The sequence below is a fragment of the Ambystoma mexicanum genome, chromosome 11, assembly GCF_040938575.1.
Source record: "Ambystoma mexicanum isolate Mex_15411 chromosome 11, UKY_AmexF1_1, whole genome shotgun sequence".
Taxonomy (NCBI): Eukaryota; Metazoa; Chordata; class Amphibia; order Caudata; family Ambystomatidae; genus Ambystoma; species Ambystoma mexicanum.
The window spans coordinates 390,449,783-390,473,088 of record NC_090934.1 but is presented as its reverse complement, the minus strand read 5'-3'; the positions used below and the strand labels follow the sequence as shown (position 1 = coordinate 390,473,088).

Genomic DNA, 23,306 nt, shown 5'->3' with positions numbered 1-23,306 from the left:
AGCAAGCGAAATTCACCTGGGATCCCATATCAATACCTTTATGAAAATCTTTTTTTAAAAGGAGGGTTGTGAGGGTGTTACAATGTCTAATGGAACCTTCCCGCTAATGGACTGGTTTCCTAGAGAACGGCAGGAATGGTCCTTCCTTGAAAACATGTCAATTTACAGCAATCGAGCCTCAACTGCCTTCCTATGCACCAGCTCTTCATATAAGGAATATTGTCAAAGGAAGTATGAATTTCCAGTGATGGTACAAAGAATATGGGTTTTACCTTGAACTATAATTATAGGTTGCACCTACCAGCCAAGGTGTTTAAGGGTCCTCTCTATATAAGTGAATCAGTATACTTTATTTGTGCTACCAATGCATATTCCTGGTTACCCACTGACTGGGACAGGGCGATGCCACATGGGGTTTGTATTGCCTGCCATTGCCTGCCATTACAGTAAAAGATAGTAACTGACCTTCTCTCATGCAGCGAATGCGTAATGTAATACAGGATGATAAAGGGCCACAGGTAAGGGGAGCCATTATTAAAGAAATTATTCCGTTATGGACGTTCTGTTAACTCCAGAGATATATACGCAGACTGTCACGACTGCTAGAAGCCACTATAGGTGAAACATTGAATGCCCTTGCCAATATCACTGTCGAGTTAAAAGTTGTGCACCTTGTAGCAATGCAGAATCGAGTAGTACTTGACATGATTTTGGCAGAGAAAGGATGAGTTTGTGATCTTATCGGGGACAAATGTTGTTCATTTATACCAGACTCCTTCCCTTTAGTGTGACATGCCTCCAGAGAATGCAGAGCAAGAACACTTCCCTGTGGGTACATTAGATATCAGTGGATCTCTATGGCCCTTAATGTCGATATTTGGGTGGAAACTATTCTGTTATTTTTGTTTTATTGGCGATCTTTCTTTTCATATGTTTGAGTATTGTGTACCTGCTTTGTGCCAAACGTTAGCCTGTCTCAGATGACAAGTAACTTAAAAATCCACCTCAAATGCTTTTATTATGCAAGAAAACGTGATTAGAGAAATTTTAGCTATAGACCTGGCAAATTAAGTAGGTGTTTAAGAGAATTATAAGAAAAGGATGGATTGTGGGCTGTGTGTTAAATATTGTAGGCTTTGGAAGCCATTTTTGACAGTTTAGAAATGCTGAGTTTGCACCAACAGTGAATGCCAATGTATGGCTTCAGCTGCCCACTTGTGCTTACAGAACACGTTTTACCATGTTAAATAGCTGAGGAACAGCTGTGAGAGAGTTAGTTGATGCCCTGGCCGGAGTGCGGATTTAGCCAGAGTCAAAGACCTTTTGTAATACTACACGAGCTGTAAAATGCTCCTTTTGAGTGAAGATAGCTGCAACTTTAATAAAGATCTGCGTCTCTGAGAATAAGACAATTCTGTTCTGGTGTTTCATTTTGCCTTAAAAGTGATTTTCTGAACACAGGTAAGAATACAAATAAGTTTTCCCCACACTTATTACACAGAAACACTTGAGTACCCTAGGCAGATCACTTACCACAAGATCTCCAGGTTTCAGTTTCTCTGCATCAACCAACCCAATCACTGGCAGGAAATAGGTCTACAAAAAAAAAATTAAAAAAATGAGAAAACCCAACATGGCCACAGCAGAAACGTCACCACCTGCTCCCCATTCCATCACTGCCACCATCTGTTCAGTAAAAGGATCCTACTACCCTGGACTGGAAGCAGGAACTATCCTACACCCATCTGCCTACTACTTGCGAAAAGCTGAACATTGCCTCCTCCACCAAAATTAGCTTTACACAGCAAGGTCTGGCACACCATCCGCCTGTATCATGTGCACAGAGTATGGCATACCCACTCTTGCTGTACATTGCAGGCTCTACCCTCCATCCACAGCAGGGTTTACCCTCCATCTACCGACACAAGCTGCATGAAGTAAGAATAGCTTCATGTACAAATTCCCTCTAGCTATAACATATCCAGCAGGGCCCACATTCCCTCCACAGGCACAATACAACACATCCTTCCCCCAAAACAAGCTACAGATCGGGGCCAGCCACTCTTCCTCACTTTTGCCCCCTCCCCTTCCACCCACCCCCATGTCCCTCCACCCCACTTCCATCACTGCCTTGCCAGTCTTATCTCCTGGGAACTATCCACCTTCCATGCAGCACAGCATCCTCCTTAATTTCCCACAGGCCTGATCTGAGCACAGCAGCCACGCTCCAGACCTCAGCAACACTGTTGGGGAGAATTTTCATTTCTGTGCAAATCCCCTTTAACATTCGAGATCCCAAAGGTCTTTTGCTGGGCCTCAGTTTGTTTTGGTTTTTTTTACTCCTGAGTGAGTGGGACTTTTTCCCCCATTCCCTTGTGTTTTTCAGGCTAGGATTTTGTGTTTCTCACTGTTTAATGGAGTCTGGAAAACTCCATAGGCATCTGCTTTTTGCATTGTGACACACCGCACCTTGTACAGTGCCACTGAGAAGTCCCTGGGACTTCTCAATGTTTGAGCACATTTTCTTGGGTGAACTACTGGTCTCAAGAATAGTAAGATGACTTGTCTTACTTACCTTTTTATGGGTCCAGCATACACTACCCTATGTGGAGTGATGGTGAGTTACGTAACTCCTTATCGCACTTCTCATGTAACATTCTGTTACACTAACTCACTTGAATGGCTGATGGCAGTGGTTTCTTGTTTTACTACCTTTGTGCCATTTATCTGCAGGTTGATTTCTCAGCTGCAGTACAGCAGCAAAGGGTGAGCATTTTCCCAAAATGCCCCCCCCCCCCTCCCGTCTTCTTTTTTCACCATTTCCTGTCAGTTAGTTCCTTCTGGGCTTTTACTCTGGTTGCATCAGGTTTGAGTCCTTTGTGCATTTTGCCTTTGGCGCGCTTCAGCCCCGAAGCCTGCACCAGTGTGTCTGGAAAGGCAGGAAGTGAGGGTGGGTCCCGAAAACTCCCTGTCCTTTCTCTCTAGGTGTACCCGAGTGAAACCAGTTAAATTTGGCCTGCTGGCTGTCCGGCAGGACTGCCATCCTGCTGGGTGATGTAGGCCTGTGGGAACTCGCTTTAAAGCCAAGGTTTTTGCAAAATCGACCACTAGAGGACAACATCTGATGAAGATGATGCGAAGAGATGCCAGCAGCACCCTCTTGGACCACAAAGTGCCTGGTGAAGCCCTGCAGCTGTGCTGACCCCGTTTTTGTTTCGACTGGGAAGATCTGCAAGGGACGACTTCCTCCCTTGGGCTGGTGGGACCAACTATCCTTAAGAAAAGCTTCATTTTGGCGCACCCCCTGGCTTGCTGTCACTTTCCAAAGTTGCATAAATCCAAATCCCAGGGACCCCTGACCATCATCGAGTGCAATGTCTTCAGAAAGTGTGAATGGCCAAAACTTTGTGGTTATCCAGAGCACCCTACAGAACCAAGAATTCTTCATCCAGAGTCCCTTCACCAGAGTCCAGGACCGAGGGATCAAGTAACTTCCAACCAGAGCTGTTTGTTCTTTGGGGCTGAGAAAAAGGCACCACAAAAAGGCAGCTGAATCAAGGAGAATCCTTGCTGCCGAGTCCCTCTCTCGAGTGCTGCCGCAGGAGCCCACCAGACGTCCTCCCTTTCGTCACCATGACCAAGGCCCAGGAACAAGGGGGGTCTGCTACATTGCAACACAAAGGCATCCAGCTGGAACCAAGTCTTCAATTTTCAGGTACTGTGGGGCTTGGGGTACATCTACCTTTTGCCAATTGTGGTGCTTCATAGCTTGGGGAGTACTATGTTAAACCCTTTTCAGTTGACCTCAACTCACCTGCACTGGCCTCTCAGCTTGTGCTTCAAGCTGGATCATTTTGAGCTCCTGTTTTTTTTCTATTGAACTACTGACTATTTTAAAACATTTTCTAAGAGTAGACCATCAGAACATTTAACTGGCCCATTGACATTGGCTGTCCTGGCTCCCTAAAGGCCAATTCCGAACCCATTGGTTTTGGCAATGCTTTTTCCCTTAGAGGTTTTAATTGTTGAACACCATTATTGCTGGGATAAAGGACTGCATACATCCCTTTGGGATAATCTAACAGTTTTACTACTTACGAAGTACATTGTGATCCAACTCCAACCTTTCCATCCTTGAAACTCAATATTGTGATGGTGATCACAAATATGTGCCAATACTGACCTCAGAAACGTCACTTGGTGTGCTAGAACATGTTTAGCATGAGAAAGGTTTACTCACCTACTTTATTGCTCTTGTGGAATTGAAACCTAACTTTGGGATTATTGTTACTATTAGTTGCTGCTTTTAAAAGATTGTCTAATTTTCCTTGTGCATATAAATAAATATGTATACTATACCTTTAAGTGTTTACTTGGATACCTGTATTCACTCATTTCATTGTACAGTTCTACAGCTAACATTACCCCTCTTAAAATAAGCCTGGCTGCTTGGTCACTCTACCAACTTGTGTAGTACAGGCCTACAGCCGGACAGATAGCGCAGCGAGCAGAGCGCCCGTTCGACATCTGTGTGCAGCCTGCCAATGCAGGTTCGAATCCCGGCAGGGCCAACTCAACATTTCATCCTTCTGTGGTCGATAAATTGAGTACCACGCTGTGGGATAATATCAACTGTTATCTCAGCGCTCAGATACCTGCCGGCTTGTAGCACTATATAAAAATAGATATTATATATTAAAAGGTGGGTTACCTAATACCAAGAGAAGTCTTGTAAAGTCCCACACCAGTAGGACTCTACACATTCTTACCTAACAAACACAGGGCCTCATTATGAGTGCGGTGGTAAGGGGTTAACGGCACTGGTAAGCCGCTATGGGACCAGTGAGCTAATAATGGGCCCACTATTTGCGGGCCCGCTATTAGCTCCTTCCCCATTCACTTTGAGCCCTCTGGGGCTCGAATGGGAATGGTTTTCAGAATGGGGACTTACCGGGTCCCCCAAGGTTGGAATGACCGGGTAAAGTCCCCATTCTGAGACCTCGGACCCAGACACGACTTTGGAGGCAGCCATGGTGCTAATAGCACCATGGCTACCTCCGAACTCATAATGCCTCCCCCCCCCCCCCCCACAGTCTTCCATAGGTCTCTAGCCACAACGTATTTCTTCCCATTGCTCCTTGAGAAGGACTTCATTTAGCTGGATCCCCTGAACGCTGTATAGGATCCACATGCAGCATCATCTTGTCACAGTTCTACTGTCATTTAACCACCTCCAAAAGCAGCCATTGAAGGACCACCAGAAACAATGGAATTGGAGAGGGACAGTGATGCTACTGAAATGGTAGCACATCTGCAGTTTACAACTTAGGAACTTAAAGGAGTGAGGTACCAGGGTTGCAGGTCAGGTTGCAGAGTTTGCTATTAAAAGCCCATATGCAATATTTTAGGGTGGGTTTTACTTTGGTCTCAGTATATATACACAACAAATGAGCCTAGATCCTTTGATTAAAGTGCAGGAAGCCCCGATTGGCAAAGAGTGAGTGTGCGAGAGTGTGCGAGTGTGTGTGTGTCAATTTGTGCATGGACATAGGGTTGTAAAGGTCATGGTTCGTCCTAGCAACAGTAAATCTGTGAAAGGGTATGCGCTCAGCAATTTGGCAGATTATTTTGCATTGATTGAGGCATGCAGAGTTCTGGATCTGGTTGCCAGGACTATTCAATTGGCTCTTACCTGGACTGGCATTACATTACAATAGATCTTTTCATCGCTGGGGCCAAGTGATAGTGTGAGTGGCAGGGTATTCTTTCGCCTCATACTGACAATCTTGAACCGACTGAGTTAGAAACATGGTTGAAAGGTTCCACAGACCTGGTCAATTGAATATAAGCTATTGGCCGACCTAGGTTTTTTTCATGGATTCAAGAGAAGGTAAAGGTGTACTGGTTTACTGGGCTTGTTAGAACATATTTTATATTGAGAAAAGGGTCAGCAAAGGTCCCACTAAGCAGTAGGCTAGAAATATAACGGAGAGATTTATGTTGATCGTCAGTGGCTTTAGATCCATCACACTTTCTGTGGAATGCATTTTCAGGCAATATAGTACAAAAATTGAATACGATTGGTGCTTTAGAACGTGCAACACTGCATTCCTAATGATCCATGTGCCGTCTCACCTGGCGAGTGGACGTTTTGATCACTGCACACTTTCCCTTCCGCTGAGAGTCTAGATCGATATTTGCACCATCCTCCTCCTGATCATTTGGGTCAACATCGAGGAGCTGCAGGACAAAGAGGTGAGAAAAACATTTTATGTCTTGACAGGGGGCATAAAATTGCAGTTCCTTCTTGACTACCTCCCAACAGCAGCAAATGAAGGAAAGACAAACAACCACAGAGTAGCCTCTTTTTACGAATGCTCCTTGCAGAGCTCTGTACTGCATTTTCTCTACTCTTTTGACCTGCTGGCTTTCCTTTTTTTGCAACACGTTTATGTCTTTTGTTCTTACTTTATTTCTGCATTTTAGCTACTTTACTCTGTGCTGCTACTTGATTTGATGCATCTTCTCTCAAACAAATCATTTGTCATCAAGAGACTACTACTAAAACATACACAGAAACCTATAGAAGTCTGACACATTGAGAACATTATGAGTTAACACCTTCTTATAGCTTTATGTTGCATTTATACAGTACTATAGCCTAACACTTTGGCTATGAACAAGCAAAGTGCTTTGAAGGGCTATGCATTACACTGTACAGACTTATTGCAGTTAGTGCGCAATCATCCATTGGTAACACTGTTATAAGCCAGAGTCCCTAAAAACCAAAATTATTCCCAAGGAGATTGTCTTTGATATGAAATCAAAACAAAGTTAAACAAAATAGTGCTAGTAATAGTGCTAGGAGTCTATGGAAGGAAAGCAGCAACATGAAAGTGTTTCCTATGGGACACCCTTCGTTTATGCTTTTGTTTTTATACTGCTGACCAGACTTCTTTCCATCCCTCCCCCACCCTCATTCTTATGGGGCAACTGATCATTTCCCAAGACTCAGTACTGAAAGAGAGTCTGTTTTGGATTTCTTGCATTTTCAAAAATGCACACTGTTAGGATGAATGTTAATGTCTGTGCCAATTCCCTTTAACCTTAGACACACCAGCTCTTTTGCTGGACTCAGGGCGTTTATTTGGACTTTTTTCTCCATCTCTCATGTGTACTTTTTCTGACTTGGAGATTTGTGTTTCTTACCGTTTAATGGAGTCTGGTAAACTCCATACGCATCTGCTTTTGCATTGTGACACACAGCACCTTTTGTGCAGTGCCACTGAGCAGTCCCCTCAATGTTGAACTAGATTTCCTTGGGCGACCTACTGTGCCCAGGAATAGTCAGATGACCTCTGTCTTAATTAACTTCTTTTGTGGATCCAGCACACACCACCATATGTGGAGTGCTGGGGGGAGGGGGGTTACATAGAAACTCCATTATCCCACTCCTCATGTAACATTCTGTTACACTAACTCACATGAATGGCTGGTGGCAGTGTTTTTCTTCTTTTACTATCTTGTGCCATGTATCTGCAGACTGATACCTCAGCTGCAGTACAGCACCCAAGGGTGACCATTTTCCCAAAAGTGCCACCCATCTTTTTTCACCATTTCTTGTCAGTTCAATTCCTCAGGGCTTTTACTCTGTTTGAATCGGGTTGGAGACCTTTGTGCTTTTTGCCTTTGGCGGGCTTCAGCCCTGAAGCCCGCCCAGGCTCCAGTGTGTCTGGAAAGGCAGGAAGTGAGGGAGGGTCCTGAAACTTCCCTGCCCTTCATCTCTAGGTGTGCCTGAGTGAAACCAGTTCCGATTGGCCGGCTGGCTGTCCTGGAGGACAGCCACCCTGCTGGGTGATTGACAGCCTAGTGCTGTGAATGAATGCAAACTTGCTTAAAAGGAGAGGTTTTTGGGACTAGAGGCAGAGTCGACCACTGGAGGACAACATCCATCGGAGAAGACATGAAGAGATGCCAGAAGCACCCTCCTAGACTGCTAAGTGCCTGGGGGTAGCCCTGTAGCTGTGCTGACACCGTTTTTGTTTTAACTGCGAAGACCTGCACGGGACAACATCCTCCCTTGGGCTGGCGGGACCAACTAGCCTTAAAACGAGCATCATTTTGGCGCAACCCCCGACTTGCTGTTACTTTCCAAGGCTGCAGAATCCCAATACCCGGGATACCTCAAACTTCTGAGTACATTGTCTTCTGAAGTGCGAATCTGGCCAAACCTTTGTGGGCATCCAGAGGACCCTACAGAAGTAGGAAATCCACGTCCAGAGTCCACTCACCAGAGTCCATGACCGGGGGATCAAGGAACCTCTAAGCAGAGCTGTTTGTTGTTCTTGGCGCTGAAAAACAGATGCCAAAACCACAAAGAGCCGCTGAATCAATGGAAATCCATTGCTGCCGAGTCCCTCTCTCTCGAGTGCTACCGCAGGAGCCCACCAGATGTCCTCCCTTTTCGTTAGCACGACCAAGGACCAGGAACAAGGGTCTGCTGCACTGCAACCAGAAGGCATCCAGCTGTAACATATTCTTCAGTTCACAGGGCCAGTGGGAATTCAGGTACATTATCCTTTTGGCATTTGGGGTGCTTCCTATAGTGCGGAGTGCTATTTAACCCTACTCTGAATTGACCTCAACTCACTTGCATTGGCCTTTCAGCGTGTGCTTCTTCAAGGCAACACCTCTTGAGTTGCTGTGATTTCTTTTTGAACTACTGACTATTTAAGAACATTTTCTAAGAAGAAGAGCATCAGCACTTTGACTTTGCCCATTAACTTTGGCTGTCCTGGCTCCCTAAATGCCTCCTTCTGAACCTATTAGCTTTGGCACTGCTTGTTCCCTTACAGGTTTTAATTGTTGAACACTGTTGATGCTGGGATAAAAGACTGCCTGCATCCCTTTGGGACTTTGGGAGAATCTAACTGTTTTTGTAGAATACCAATATGTTCTGATCTAACCCTAACCTTTCCCTCCTTGATAACTCAATACTGCAAAAGTGATACAAAGTAAGTGTTAAACTGAGCTCAAATGACGTCACCCTTGGTGCTGGAAAATGTGTAAAAATGACTCACCTGCTTTATTGTTCACTTGTTTAATTGAATCCTAACTTGGGATTAATGCTACTGCTAGTTACTGCTTTTTAAAGAAGGCTTTAAATATCTTTGTGTATAAATCAAAGTATTAACTAAGTGTGTAAGTGTTTACTTGGATACCTGTATTTACCGATTTCATTTTACAACTCTACAGCTCACATTACCCCTCTTAAAGCCTGGTTGCTCAGTCACACTACCAACTTGTGTAGTACAGGCCTATATTAAAAGGTGGGTTACCTAATACCAAGAGAACTCTTGTGTTGTCCCACACCAGTTGGACTGCACCAATTCTTACCCAGCACACACATATCACCCTAAATTAACTACAATGTGTCTAGGATGGGCTGGGGTTAGGACAGTTTTTCTAAAGTCCAACATAAAACTATATCTGAGGCAATACAGAAACCCTTCTCTTAGTATAAGGCTGTACCACCTGAAGACATTGGCAGCGTAGACAGAGCAGCCAGTCTTATCTTAGGAGGAAGAGAGGGCTGTAGGAAGATGCAAAGGAATTGTAGCATATATATGGTCCAAAGAAACGCTGAAATCCCATGTATTGTAAAAATAATGATTTATTATAAATACACGTAGGCAAAGATATATCTTTGGAAAGGCATGTACTGTTACATATTTTTAAAAAAAACATAAAAATCAACTCAATACTTCTAGTATACAGACCACAGTATAACCTCATTAGAGAAGCATTCAGCAAGTCAAGGCGAGTCAGACATTCAGAATGGCAGTATGCTATTCTTGGGGAGTAAAACCAGGTCAGTTATACTTTCAGAATATATAAATAATTCAAGGGCAGCAGACCCAATTGGTCATATACCTACAGTGTTATTCAGTTACAGAATCACTGAATTAGACCAACACTGTTACAAGTATATCTTGCAACCGAATTTCGATGGGTTTTTTAATGAGTATGTTTTACCAAAAAAACAAATTGATTTAATAGTTTTTATTTTTGGGGGGTTCCGCCCCCCCCCAATCCTCCCATCCCCTATTGTTTTTGAACTATTCCCGACCCCCTCACCCTTTATATACACTTTCCCAACCCACTATATATTTCGATGAGTTTTTTCGGTTATAAATACTTCAAAATTACACCAGTCAATGAAAGAACGCTATACCCATGTAACATATGTCACTTTCTTCTGTTAAGGATAGATACCGTTACACTGACACTATTACTTTCAAGGAAACAGTTCAAAGCTAGTATAGTAACTCATACTTTCTAGAGGGGCGGTCAGCTACTCATAGATAAGTATGAACACAGTAAACTATTTTAGAAGTTAACTCAACCAATTCAGGGAAAGCACAACCCAGTCACACTTTCAAGAATGACAGTAGCTATTCAAGGTAAGTTAAACCCATTGGTATTTAGCTATTACACAATTTCTAATACAGAAATAGACAGTTTAACCAAGGATGCTTTTAAGAAGCGTAGGATACACTTTTAAGATCAGTAGTAACTCTCACAGACTTTTAAAGAAAGGCAATCAGCAGTTCAAGCTAAGTAAGGACCCATATACTTTTTAGACGGGTAGTACACAACTCTAAGACCAGTAAGAACTTTCAGACTTTTAGAAATGCACTAAAGTAGATCAGGGGATGCAAAAACAATAGTACACTTTTAGAAGAGCAACAGTATTCAAACTAAGTAAAACCCTATTCACTCATTCCCTTTAGAAATGATAAAACACTACCAACACCATTACGTTTTAGAAGAGTGAAACAGTTCAAAGCTAGTAAAATAAAATATACTTTCAGAAAGGAGCAAGAAGCAACTTAAAAAGGTTAAGTATTAACTCAAGGAAAATTCATAACTTTTGTTAAGCATGGATATAGTTACACACCAGCACATTTACAAGTAGGTACGTTCAACACTTTTCAAGACAGAAGCCTTCTCTTTTAAAGTCCTTCACTATTCTAGGGCATGAGTGTTCTCAGTGGCAGAAGATGGACCCTAGTGGTCTAGAAGCCAGTAGTAGGCAGGTTGGGTAGGGTTCATATGCAGGAAAGTCAGTTCCAAATGATATCTCGTCAAACAAGTATCAGTTTCAGAGTTAGTTAAAAGTGTTAAGGGACACAGAGGATCCCTGTATGCGTTCCAGCGTTAGGCCTGGGCAAAGGTATGGGCGAACTCCCAAACACATGAATCACCTACTCAGCCCTACAGGATCGACAAGAATGAAGGTATTACCGAAGCCAACACAGTACTTGGCGATGGTAGTCTTCCCAAGGCAGCAGCACAGGACCAGGTACCTGGATTCTTGATCTGGTGACTGAAGAAACAGACACTGAAGGGAAACTGGCAGCAGCAGTCGACAGGAGAGGCTTCCAATAAAGGATTCTTCAAGGCTTCTAATGGCTCTGCGGACTTGGCACCCTTTTACAGGTACCTGATGAAGAACGAATATCGCCAGTCGTATTCTCTTCGCTCTCTCGGTCCTGCGCTGAGATGACTTCAGAAATTCGAATTGTCTATCTGGCGGTCCAGCAGGAGCCCACCAAAGTTTCGGCGTGAATCAGACTTCGGAAGATCATGCACCGCACACTGGCTCGAGGTCCCTGGGTATTGGCGGTTTGCAGCCCAGCAAGGTCGCAGCTCGTCGAGGGATGGCTCGAAATGCAGATCTTCTTGAGATAAGTGGGTCTCACTAGCCTCACGGTAGGAGTCGTCGTCTTTGGGATCCCCCGAGGTCGATTGGCAGGAAGGGTTAAAAAAGGCTCACAGCAGGCTCTCGGGTCACTGGAATCAGTTACAGCCGTCTTTTCTTCATGTTCCTCTTCGGATTTGATTCCAGTGGTCGACTGGTCAGCAGGTTCCAGAATCGGGAGTATTTATCAGGAGCCTAAGCACAACGACTGCAAAGTCTCCCTGCAGTTTACAGAAGGGGGTGGCTGGCTGTCCAATAAGGCACAAGTTGTAGCACAAGTTGAATATCCCCCCAAGTTAAAAGGATGCACTCACGATGGCTGCAGCAAAGTAGTCGAGGAGAGAGTTGCATAGTCCACCGGTTAGTTCAGAGAAACTTCTGAAGGTACGGATCCTCGCACAGGTTGTTTCCACCAGTCTGGGGGTGGCAACGAGCGTAGTCTTGAGATCAGGCATAGGAGCGGGGTTTCACCAGCACTTGGCTGGAGGCAATGATGGTCAGCTACAACTGTCTTCTTCTGGTTGGAAGTTGGCTGCGCTTGTACGCATAGTTTTTGGCTCCAATGATGATCTGTCGAACGGCTTGCCAGAGTCCTCCTTTTAGCCAAGATCTGGATTGGGAGCTCACCAAGGTCTACCAATGGTAAGGATCTGCACCAAACTGGTAGTGGCTATCCAATCATGTATAGCAGCCACTGGCCACACATTCTGCCCAGCGACAGACATTTTAGGCACCAGGGATCAGACCGTCCCAGCCCTCACAATCGAGCAGAACATAGCCCACCCCTTTGCTCAGGAAAGCATCAGCTTTTCCCTGGTAAAGGGCATTTTCTCGATGGAAATTTCAAACCAGAGTGGCAGGAAGATGGCCAAAGAACAATATGGCCAAACGACAGGCAGAAACCTTGTGACACAGCAGTCTTCTAGTGCTAGCCACTCTCAGTAGCCATTTGCGGTAAAAAGTTCAAAACAAAGTAGAAAAACATCCACTGCCATCGATTTTCAGTATTGTGATCAATCTTTCTGACCTGTGTCAAACCAGAATTTTTCCTGGACTTGGTGATTATTCTTCCCTTGCTCCTGTGTGAGTGGGAATCTTTTTTTCCCCCTTTCACCATTTATTGTACTTTTTTTTCAGTGACCAATGCATTTCCCTTCATACTGTGTGATTGGATTCCTAGTTCCCTTTAAATTTTGGGCTGTCCGGCAGCACACAGCATTGTGTATGCAGTGATGCTGGGTTGCTTTGGGCTTCCATTTTTAATTTCTCTTGATATATTGGGTGAACTACTGTTCCCGAGAGTAAAGTGGGATTCCCATCCCCTTTACATTTTATATGCGAGACCAGCACACCCCACCTTATGTGGAGTGCTGGGGAGATATAGTGCATCTCTTTTCTCACTGACCTGGTGTTAGGCACGATTGTATGAAGTACCCTTTGGGTGTACTACAACAACCCCGACCTCCTGGCAATAGGAACCCAAACTTTGGTATAAGTCTGTACAACACAATTCGGTAGCGTGTTGAGCAGCCAGGCTTATCTCGAGAAGGGTGAATGTGAGCTGTAGGGGAGTTACACGGAGACTCACAGTGACAAGTATTCAAATAAACTCTTACACACAGGGTTTCTTGATTAAACAATTGTTAATTTATTTATCAGTCAGTTAGAATAAGCCTTCTTCAGAAGGGGCAATAACAGTATTACTCAAATACACTTCAAAAATCCACACTCGATTCTAAATCAGCAAGTACCCATTTGGGAGGCCCACAGACACTACCTACACTTTCAGGTGACTTGAATAGTTAGGGTGCTGGGGACATTAATATATCACTGTTGCATTTAGAATCAGATTTAGGAATATGTCAAAGGAAAAAGGTTATTAGAACAAAACAAGAGATCAAACAAATATTCTGAAGTATGCAAGTACTTTTGGTAACCCCCAATGCAAAATTAGTTAACCCCTTCCTGGAAGGAAGACAACACCTATGCAGTTGAGAGAAGAGTCATTCAGGGAGCCAGGCCAGCCAATAAAGTTAGCAAAGTCAAGGTGAACTGAAGCACTTCTTGCAGGTAAGTAGAAAGTCTTTCACAATGTTTTAAAAGTCTTAGTTTAGTTTATTATTTGTAATGCGCCGGAATACCGTAGGGTAACAGGGCGCAGCAGATACAAGAATTTGCGAAACTTAATTACAGACAGTAAAATATATACATGGCATATACACAGTAGTAATGTAGGAGAGCAAACAATATATACAGTTAACAATTGTGTGTCTGGATAAGGAAGGTAAGGCGTCCTGGCTCAGTATGTTTAGATAGCGGCTGTCTTCAGCCAGGATATCATCTTGGAGCGGAAGTTTTGGTAAGGGAAGTCCATTCTAAGAGTGGGTGGTAGGGAGGTCCACAGTTTCGCCGCTTTCACTGGGAAGCTGTTACCTCCTATGGTAGAGCGTTTGTAATTAGGGACGGAGAGGCAGTCTCTGTATGCTAACCTTGTCGGTCTAGATGATGTCAGTCTGTGAAATCTGTCGATCAGGTAGATGGGGGCCGCGTTATTAAGGGACTTGTGGGTAAGTGAAGCAGTTTTAAGGGAGATTTTGTCTTTGATAGGGGTCCAGTTGTTCTGCTGGCTGTCTGCTGTGATGTGGTCTCTTCTGGAGATGCCCAGGGCCGCTCTGAGTGCATTATTCTGGAGGTTTTGAAGCTTGCTAGTAATGGCTTTGGAGGATCCCAGATAAAGCGCGTTACAGTAGTCTAAGCGGGATAGTATGAGGGCTCTGGCCAAGGTCAGGCAACTGGTGACGGATAGGAAAGGTTTGGCTGTGCGGATCAATTTGCACGTGTAAGCCGTGGAGGAGGCTAGTGAGTTCACTTGTCTATTAAAGTAGAAGTTGGAGTCCAGGTAGAAGCCCAGTGTTTTAACTTCGTGTCCCACTCTAATGGTGTTACCATCAATCATGAAGGATGAGTAGGCTGGGCTCAATTTCTTTAGGCTGGCCATAGTACCCAAGGTGATGAGTTCAGTTTTATCATCATTCAGGCATAGACCGTGGGTGGCCATCCATACCTGGATGATGATGTAAACCCTATTCACCAAGGCCAAATCCTTTCCATAATCTCCAGAAAGCGGAAGGAGGATCTGAGTATCATCTGCATAGCTAGTGTAGGTGATACCGAGAGGATCCAGATCATCGAAAAGGGGCTTGGTAAATATGTTATACAGTGTAGGGGAGACACAGGAGCCATGAGGTACGCCACAGGTGATGGGTATAGGGTCTGCAGCATCTATAGGCGAGAAAACCCTCATGGTTCTGCCATCGAGGAAGGATCTAATCCATGTAATGGCCTCGGGGGAGAAATGGGCAGCCGTGTGTAGGTGAGTGCAGAGGTCCGAATGGTCGACCAGGTCAAATGCTGCAGAGAGGTCGAGGAGGAGGAGTAATGCTGCTTGGCCATTGTCTCTGAACAAATCAATCTGTGTTTTAAGGTCGATGAGAGCTGTCTCAGTCCCATGTTGGGGTCGGAAACCTGATTGTCTGGCTCCTAGCAAGTGGTGTTCTTCCAAGTGCTTCTGTATTTGAACATAGGCTACCTTGTCCAGGATTTTCAGGAGGAACGGTACCGTTGTTATGGGTCTGTAATTCGTGGGGGTAGCTGGGTCAAGGGTAGGTTTTTTTAGTAAAGGTAGAAGCCAGGATTGTTTTAGGTTGGTTGGGATGGACCCAGTGGAGAAGGAGGCATTGATTAGCTTTGTGATAAATGGGGAGAGGTCACGGGCAGCGTCTTTTATAAGCTGTGCTGAACATTGGTCTCCCTGGCAGTTAGAGGGCTTCAGTGACAAGATGATTTTTTCAACTTCAAGGATGGTCACTTTTGTAAAGTTGAAGCGGGTATGTTCACTAGTAGTCTGCTTCTCGGGTAGCTTGGACATGTCAGGGTTATTCAGAGAAGCTTTTTTGCAGGATATTTTATTTTGTAACGTGGCGATTTTGTTGGCTAAGGCATTTTGGACGTCGGTGCACCAGTTCTTATCTTTAATACAGGTGTCTGGTGGTGCTATGGGGGTTTCCACTTCTTTCAGAATAGAGAATAATTCCTTCATATTTGAACTGGCTTGGGAGATATGGGAGTCAAAGGAAGTACGTTTGGCTAAGATGATTTCTTTTTTATACATGGCCGCTAGTTTGGTGAATTTTATTTTGTTGGCTGCTGATGGGTCTCTTTTCCAGATAGTTTCACAATTTATTTTTTTCTGTCTTAAGCTTTTGAGGAATGGTGTATACCAGTTGTTCAAGTGTGTTTTGGGCTTGCTTGGCCTGAGTTTGAGAGGGGCGATTAAGTCCAAGGAAGTGGATATCATTTTATTATATTCCTCAACTAGGCTTATATTCCTCAACTAGGCTCTCAGGATCCAGGTTGTCAGGGAGTGAGTTTAGTGTAGGGAGTAGGTTGGGGATAAGTCTCTCCACCGTGATGCTCTTTTTGTTTCTCGTGAGAGTGGGTGGGGCCCTACTGGACTGCATAGGAGGGGGTCTAGTGGTGGACAGTAGGAATGATACCAGGTGGTGGTCGGTCCAGGCTAGAGGTGAGATGTCAGTAATGTTAGCTAAGCAATTATAGTCAGCCACCCAGTCAAGTATTCTTCCCTTGTCATGGGTAGGTTGTAGGCTTCTTTGAATAAATCCTAATTCAGTCAGGGTGTTCAGCGTGGTGATGGCGGCTTGGTCTTCGGGGTCGTTGAAACCCATATTGAAGTCTCCCAAGGTGAGCGCCTGTGTAGAGTTTTTTTTAGGTTAGTAGATAGGATAGTGTTAAGATCCTCATCGGATGTGCCTAGTGGGCCTGGAGGGCGATAAATCACATGGATGTTAAGGGTTTGAGTATTGGTGATGGGAACTTTGGCTGAGAGTAGTTCGCAGGACGGGACACTGATGGTGGTAGCTACTCTTATAGGAAGGCTGCATTTATGAATGATGGCAACACCACCTCCTCTAGCGTTAGGTCGGTCTTGTCTCAAGATAGTGTAATTCTCAGGGACTGCTAACATAAGCATGGGGCCTGCTGCCAGATGGAGCCAGGTCTCTGTAATAGCAAGGAGGTCTAGGTCCTCATTAATAATTAAGTCTGCACTTCGGTTGCGTGAGCTACTAAAGATCTAGCGTTGATTAGAGCTGTCTATTACTGCAGTATCTGGGGATCAGGGTCAGGGAATCTGAGTGAAGGGAAACCCACACAACTCAGCCTATGCCCCAGGCCCCGTGCGGCACAAAGTGCGGCACGATAGAGGGCCTGGGGAGTTAGGCGCAGGGTGGGGGGAATCCAAACGGCGCGAAGGGTACAGGGAGAGGCAGCCAAGTGGCGCCCCCACCCACAGCGTAGCCTAGGCAACCAAAACTTTTAGGGGAAAGGTGTGAGAAATAGCAGCATGGGGGCAGGAGGAAGTCCTGCCCCCAGCTAGCAACAATAGGCCAATAGGGTATAAATACCCCTGAGAAAGAAGGCAAGCTACAGCCAGGTAAGGAGCTCACCTACTACGGGTAGAATAGAAGAAATCAAAGTAGGCCCACAAGCGGATTAGGCTTGTGAGGTAAAGAAGCTGGTAGCAACTCTACAAATGCAAACAAACAAGTCTCCAACGAGACCAAGTAACTACACAACATGAGGTAAGTTCTCTTAGACTGTACAGTACCTTTAGGTTGAAGAAAAAGTGCAGATGACGACTTGTGTTCCTGTACAGCGCTGCAGATCCTAGTGTTCCTGGGCCTCAGTCGTGAGGACAAGAGGGAGGACGTCTGGAGACTCCTGCACTGCAATCGGAAGGTCAGCAGCAGCAATGGGCAAACTTCAATTCAGTGGCACTTGGGCGTTTCAGCTCCTCACGTCAGAAAATAGCAACACCGCAGCTCTCGGATACCACTTCAGACTTTCCTTGCATCTGGGGACCAGCCCTCTGTTGAGGTGGCTCAGGCTTGGTCAGTCCTGCTTCAGGGAAGTCCGGAGGATCTACCTGGCGCGCGTATCAGACTTAAAAGCAATCCACTTGATATGGTGTTCCTCTCCCTGGCACTATGGTGTTCCTCTCCCTGGCACTTCGGTTACAGCAGTAGCAGCAGTGGAAGTACAGCCAGCTCCGAGAGGATGTCCAAATGAGGTCACTTTAGAGTTGATTGGTCCCACCAACTGTTCGGGAGAAGTCTAAACAATTTGCCAATTCCCTCCACCTTAGTGACCCCCAGTAACTTTGCTGGATTTTGGGGACTGGATTATTTTTTCCTGGAAAGAGTGTGACCCTTTTTCCCCACTCTGTTATGTATTTTAATGTGATTTCATACACTGTTTCTTTTGGTTATGGAGTCTAACCAACGCCATAGGCATCATCTTTTACAACTGTGTCACAAAGCACCTTCAGTGCAGTGCCACAGGGTGAAATTTACTTTACTTAGCAGTGTACTTGCTAGACCCAGCACACCACTTTCTTACAATAGAGTACTGGAGGGGTTACTTAGTATCCCCTGTGTCCAAATGCTCATGTGACATTTTTTATATGTTACCCCTTCCTCAATGGGTCTACGGCTCCGGTAAAGTAACAGCGGGAGCCATCTTTTTAAAAATGGCATCCAGCCATCTTTGCTAAAATGTTGCCTGGTCTTTTTTCACCAGGTCTTTGTTGGAAGGTCCTTCTAAAGAGTTTCTCCGAGCGCCAAACCAGGTTTGGTCTCTTTCTTCATTTTGCCTTTGGCGGGGTTTCTGAGAGAAACCCGCCTCTGGCAGCCGAGTGTCTGGGGTACGCAGGAAGTGAGGGAGGTGCCAATTGAAGTGTATTTGATTGCTACTATAATATTGTTCCCTTCTAAAAAAGGCTTTATAACTGACTGATAAATTAATAATGGTTTATGCAAGAAACCTTGAGTGTAAAAATACCTGTAACTGTGAATCTTGGTGTAACTCCACTACTGCTCACATTTCCCCTCTTGAGAGAAGCCTGGCTGCTCAACACGCTACCAAAACTGTGTAGTACAAGCTTATACCAAACGTTGGGTTGCCTATACCTTTAAGTCATGGTAGCTTGTAGCGTTCCCAGAGGGTACTGCATTCAAACTTTGCCTAACACCAACTCAAGGGGAGAAGTCGTCCTTGGAGGGCTTCTCTAGTCTAAACGAATTCGGAGCTTCAGCACAGCAGCAGGGCTTCACCAGGCAAACCAACGGTCCAGGAGTTGCAGCAGGCATCTCTTCAAAGTTCTTCTTCGGATTCCTTTCTCCAGTGGTCGACTGCTTTCCAAGCCAAAAACCATCACCCTTTATGCAGGTTTCTCCCATTAAAAGTCCTAAAGTCCAGCAGAAGAGCTGGGAGTCTCTAAGGTAGAACAATTTGCACATTTGTGAGAACCCCCCCCCCCCAGACTAAGGGACAGGAGGATTTAATCGACTCCTGGCTGAATCTCCTTACTCCAGACAGCCATACTTTCTGGAGAGACCATCAGCATTTTGGGGATTACACCCTGACCTGTGTTCTATGGTAAAATCAAACCTTTGTAGGCTGAGAGACCATCTTATCAATTTAGGATTCTCCCCCTTCATCTGTATTAACCATCTCAAGGGTTGGTGGTCTGTTTGAATTACAAAGGTAGCTCCATATAAGTATGGTCTAAACTTCTTCAAAGACCACACAATGGCAAAACACTCACGTTCTATGGTTGCCCACCTTGTTTCAGGGTCCTTCCGTTTCCTACTGATGAAACGGATTGGGCGTTCCCTGCCTTTCTCAATCCAGCTGACTCAGAACGGCACCTATTCCTGTATTTGAAGCATCTGTTTGCACAATAAAGGATTGGTTGTAGTCAGGAGCTCTTATGACTGGAGCTTGGAGCTTGACAAAGGGCTTCCTTAAGTCCTTCAAATGCCTTACTTAGTGCACTCCTCGTTCCACCTGACCTTCTTGGGGAATTTGGGTGAGATCGCCACATTTAAGGGAGAATTTTGGTCCCATAGTTCTCTATGAGGTTCCTATAGTAACGAGTAAGACCCAAGAAGGCTTTCACCTGGGTTTGAATCACAGTCCTGTACAGTTTGTACCTTGCTAGGCAATGGCCTTATTTCACCTCCTCCTACCTCATGTCCAAAGGTTCCAGTTTCTAACGCGTTGACGTCCCCGGCGATTATTTATAGCGGCCATTTTTTGTTTTACCAACATGACGACCGTACCATCGTTGGCAACAGCAGCACCCTACACATTCTGTTCTTCAATCAAAAAGGTAAATTTTTTCTATGGGCATTCCCAGCCAATTTAATTTAGACAGCTGCTCTTGTGTACCTTAGTATGCACTTACCTAACAACCTGCACAACATTTATTATCCATTGTTTACCCTAATAGGCTCCACCCCATGCCCTCTACCTACTTTGTGAGCACACTACAGAGTTAAAGCAGATACAATCTAATACTCATGGCCAACAAAAATGAACCACCATGAACCTTCTTGCATAACCCCCATTACAATATCTTTTTTTACATCTTTAATTATTTCGTAAACCCTGGTCTTGCTTTCTAGGGCAATTTTTTCAATTATCAACAGAAGAATTAACGGTTTAATCAATCGGGCTCTTATCCAAGGACCTACAAAGATTTCACTTAGGATTCCCAAACTCGCACAGCAATCTAGTAGGAATCAATCACAAAACCAAGCCAACCACTACTCTAGCTTGGGCACTCTGGTTCACCAACCTCCTGAAGAACCTGCGTTATACCTTAAAACAGGGAAACACGTGTCGAAGATTTTTTGAGGATTTTTTCAGTGACCAGCCCTATAAAGGATGTATAACAACAAATTTGAGATATGATACCAACGGTAAACTTAACAGGAACCCACAGACATCTAGAGAATTATAACCATATTGTTTGACGTGGATAAACAAGAACTTTTTTGTGAGATGAAATGAACAGGAACCCTAATAGGAACCTACAGGCAATTCGTGAATTCTAACTCAGTCTGACGCAACCTACAGACTCCAGAAGGAAAGCCATCTGGAATCATCTTTATTTGGAAAATCGCAAATATGATAAACTCAATCTCTAAATTGTTTTTTCTCAATACACAATTAAAAAATTCTTTTGTCATCACCCTAAACAGTTTTATGTAAATATTTTCGAAAGAGCGCAATCCTAAGACTCAACTAATTTTTGTACATGTTTCCATTACTCCGGTCAGCCTCTGAGTGAGTTTAAGGATGCAGCCTTTCCTCTACTTCGTCTATATTTTTTTAAGTGGTAGGGGCCAGCACTGCCTTAAAGGCAGATACACAATTCTGACCACACCCGGTCCTGTTCTCTGCCATAACCAGGCAAGAACCTTGTTGCGTAAGGCTCTTTTCCTTCACGTTTCTGAATGTTAGTGAGGACTACATTTCTCTGATCCATAACAAAGTCATAAGTACTCCAGTTGTTTATTTTTGGCATTTGTGATTTACTAAATTTCAAGTTCTGCGAGGACGCCATCTTGAATTTAACCTTCGCCGCTATATGTTGTTTAACACAATTAACATTGAAGGCAGCAACATGTTCTGCCAGATTGGGAGTGAACCAATCTTCCGCGATCTGAGCTGCAAGAATCTCTATAGTTGTATGGGCAGGATAGTGGAGTTGGTCCAATGCTACTATGAGTAATTCGAGAGGCATAACCGGCCTATCGCCACATTGCATTGGTGAGGGGATACTGAGCACCCTTTTCCACAGCTCCTGCTCTTCTGGTGGTGTAGGTCCCTGAAGCTCTCATCTGGCTGATGAGCAAGGAATTAAAGCCTTTTATTACCATGTTGTGCACATTTATTAGATGGTGTGTTAAATTCAGATATTCAGGAAAATATGCAGTTTTCTTGGCCTTTGTGGTGGCGGCTTTGTTGCCGCAGAAGATTACATCCTCCCCCTTCGTCTGGCCTGCGCACTTCACCAAGGCAATGGCTGATGGGAGTTGTAGTGAGTCCCTGAGCCTGTCCAATAATGGCACGTGTTGCAGTGGTGTGCCGTCAGTGCGGAGGGAACCTTGCCTTTTCCAACGTGACAGTCCTGCGTGTACCGTTTTGTAGGCAGTCGGAGTGCACTTATCCCCTCTCCCTCATGTGTTTTTAAAGCTACAATGAGAGCCACTAATTCTGGTGCTTACGCTGCAAAGGCAATCTCGCACTCACCACTACCTCCAACTGCCCATTCTGCCTCAATTTAATGCAGTGCCAGTGCGTCTCTCCCCCGAATTCTGATCAATCAATGAGGAACAGTCAATAAAGAGTATTTCCACCCCACTCCAAGGGTATTTTCTTTGACATGGGGTATGTCGTCATGGCATTCCGTTTATTTGGTGCAGTCATGCACATTGTCTCCATCCCTACAGGCCCACTATGAACGTTGCCGTGTTCACTACTCTGAATCTCACCATTTTGATTGCTGGGTTCGAAATAATACCTTGTATCCTGATGCTCTGTGTGGTCAATGTGGTTTTAGGTTTCTTAAGAATGGCGAACAGGGCGTGCTCCACGTATAGTGTCTCAAAGCCCATCATGATATTAGCAGACTTCTCAATTGCAAAGACTGCTGCAGCAGATTGTTCGAAAGGATAATGACCTTTCATTACCGAATCTAGGATCCCACTGTAGCACGCAAATGGCGTGTGTTCCAAGGTAGTCTTCTGTAGGAGCACTGCTGTCATTACCAAACCATTCGAATGTAATAATAGGTACAATTCTGCATTGTAATCAGGAATCATGGAGCACCTAGAATGGGTGCTGTGCAAATTGCCCTCTTCAATTTGTCAAATGCTTCGATCATTTCACCTGTCCAGGCTACTTTACTGTCATCCCTTCGTGCTTCCTGGAGTCCCTTTAGAAGGGGTTTGAAATATGTGCTGTAATCAAAGACCCATGCCCTGTAGTAATTGCAAAGACCCATAAATTGATGCATCTCCCTCACTGTCTTTGGGTGTGGCGTTTTCATGATTGCTTCTGCTCTCTCGGGGATCACCTTCCTGCCCTGTCGAGATATCAACTGTTCAAGGTACAAATCCTCCTCCTGATAATATTGTAACTTTGCTTTGTCCACGTTGTATCCAGTGTCTGCCAGAACTGTCATCAGTTTTATTGAGTCTTTTCGGCACTGCTCTTCTGTCTCACTGCACACCAGAATGTCGTTAGGCAAAATTGCATGCAGTAACCCTGTGGGAGACTACACCAGCCTTGTCCTCTTGGCAATAGGTCACCCAACCTTTGGTATAGGCCTGTACTACACAAGTTGGTAGAGTGACTGAGCAGTCAGGCTTCTATCAAGAGGGGTCAATGTGAGCAGTTGGGTTGTAACAGATTCACAGTGACATGTATTCAAATAACACTTACACTTGTTTCTTGATAAAATAGTTATTTATTAATTTAACAGTCAGGTGACTTCAATAGTTAGGACACTGGACATTAATATATCACTTTTCACGCTTACATAGTAATACTGAAGTTGTGGAAAAAAGGAAACGGAAGGAAACAATGACGTTTCTGAAACAGGTAAGTGCTT

At 44.6% G+C, this 23,306-nt stretch overlaps 1 protein-coding gene across 1 annotated transcript in view; it reads right to left on the bottom strand.

Annotated features, from left to right (window-relative positions):
* PSMC3 (proteasome 26S subunit, ATPase 3) overlaps positions 1-23,306 on the bottom strand; it is a 226,388-nt gene that overhangs the window by 120,195 nt on the left and 82,887 nt on the right. The window contains exons 4-5 of the mRNA XM_069623108.1: positions 6,136-6,240; positions 1,534-1,596 (exon numbers count right to left, since the gene is read on the bottom strand). Coding sequence (XP_069479209.1) covers positions 1,534-1,596; positions 6,136-6,240 — 168 coding nt within the window. The remainder of the gene's footprint in view (positions 1-1,533; positions 1,597-6,135; positions 6,241-23,306) is intronic.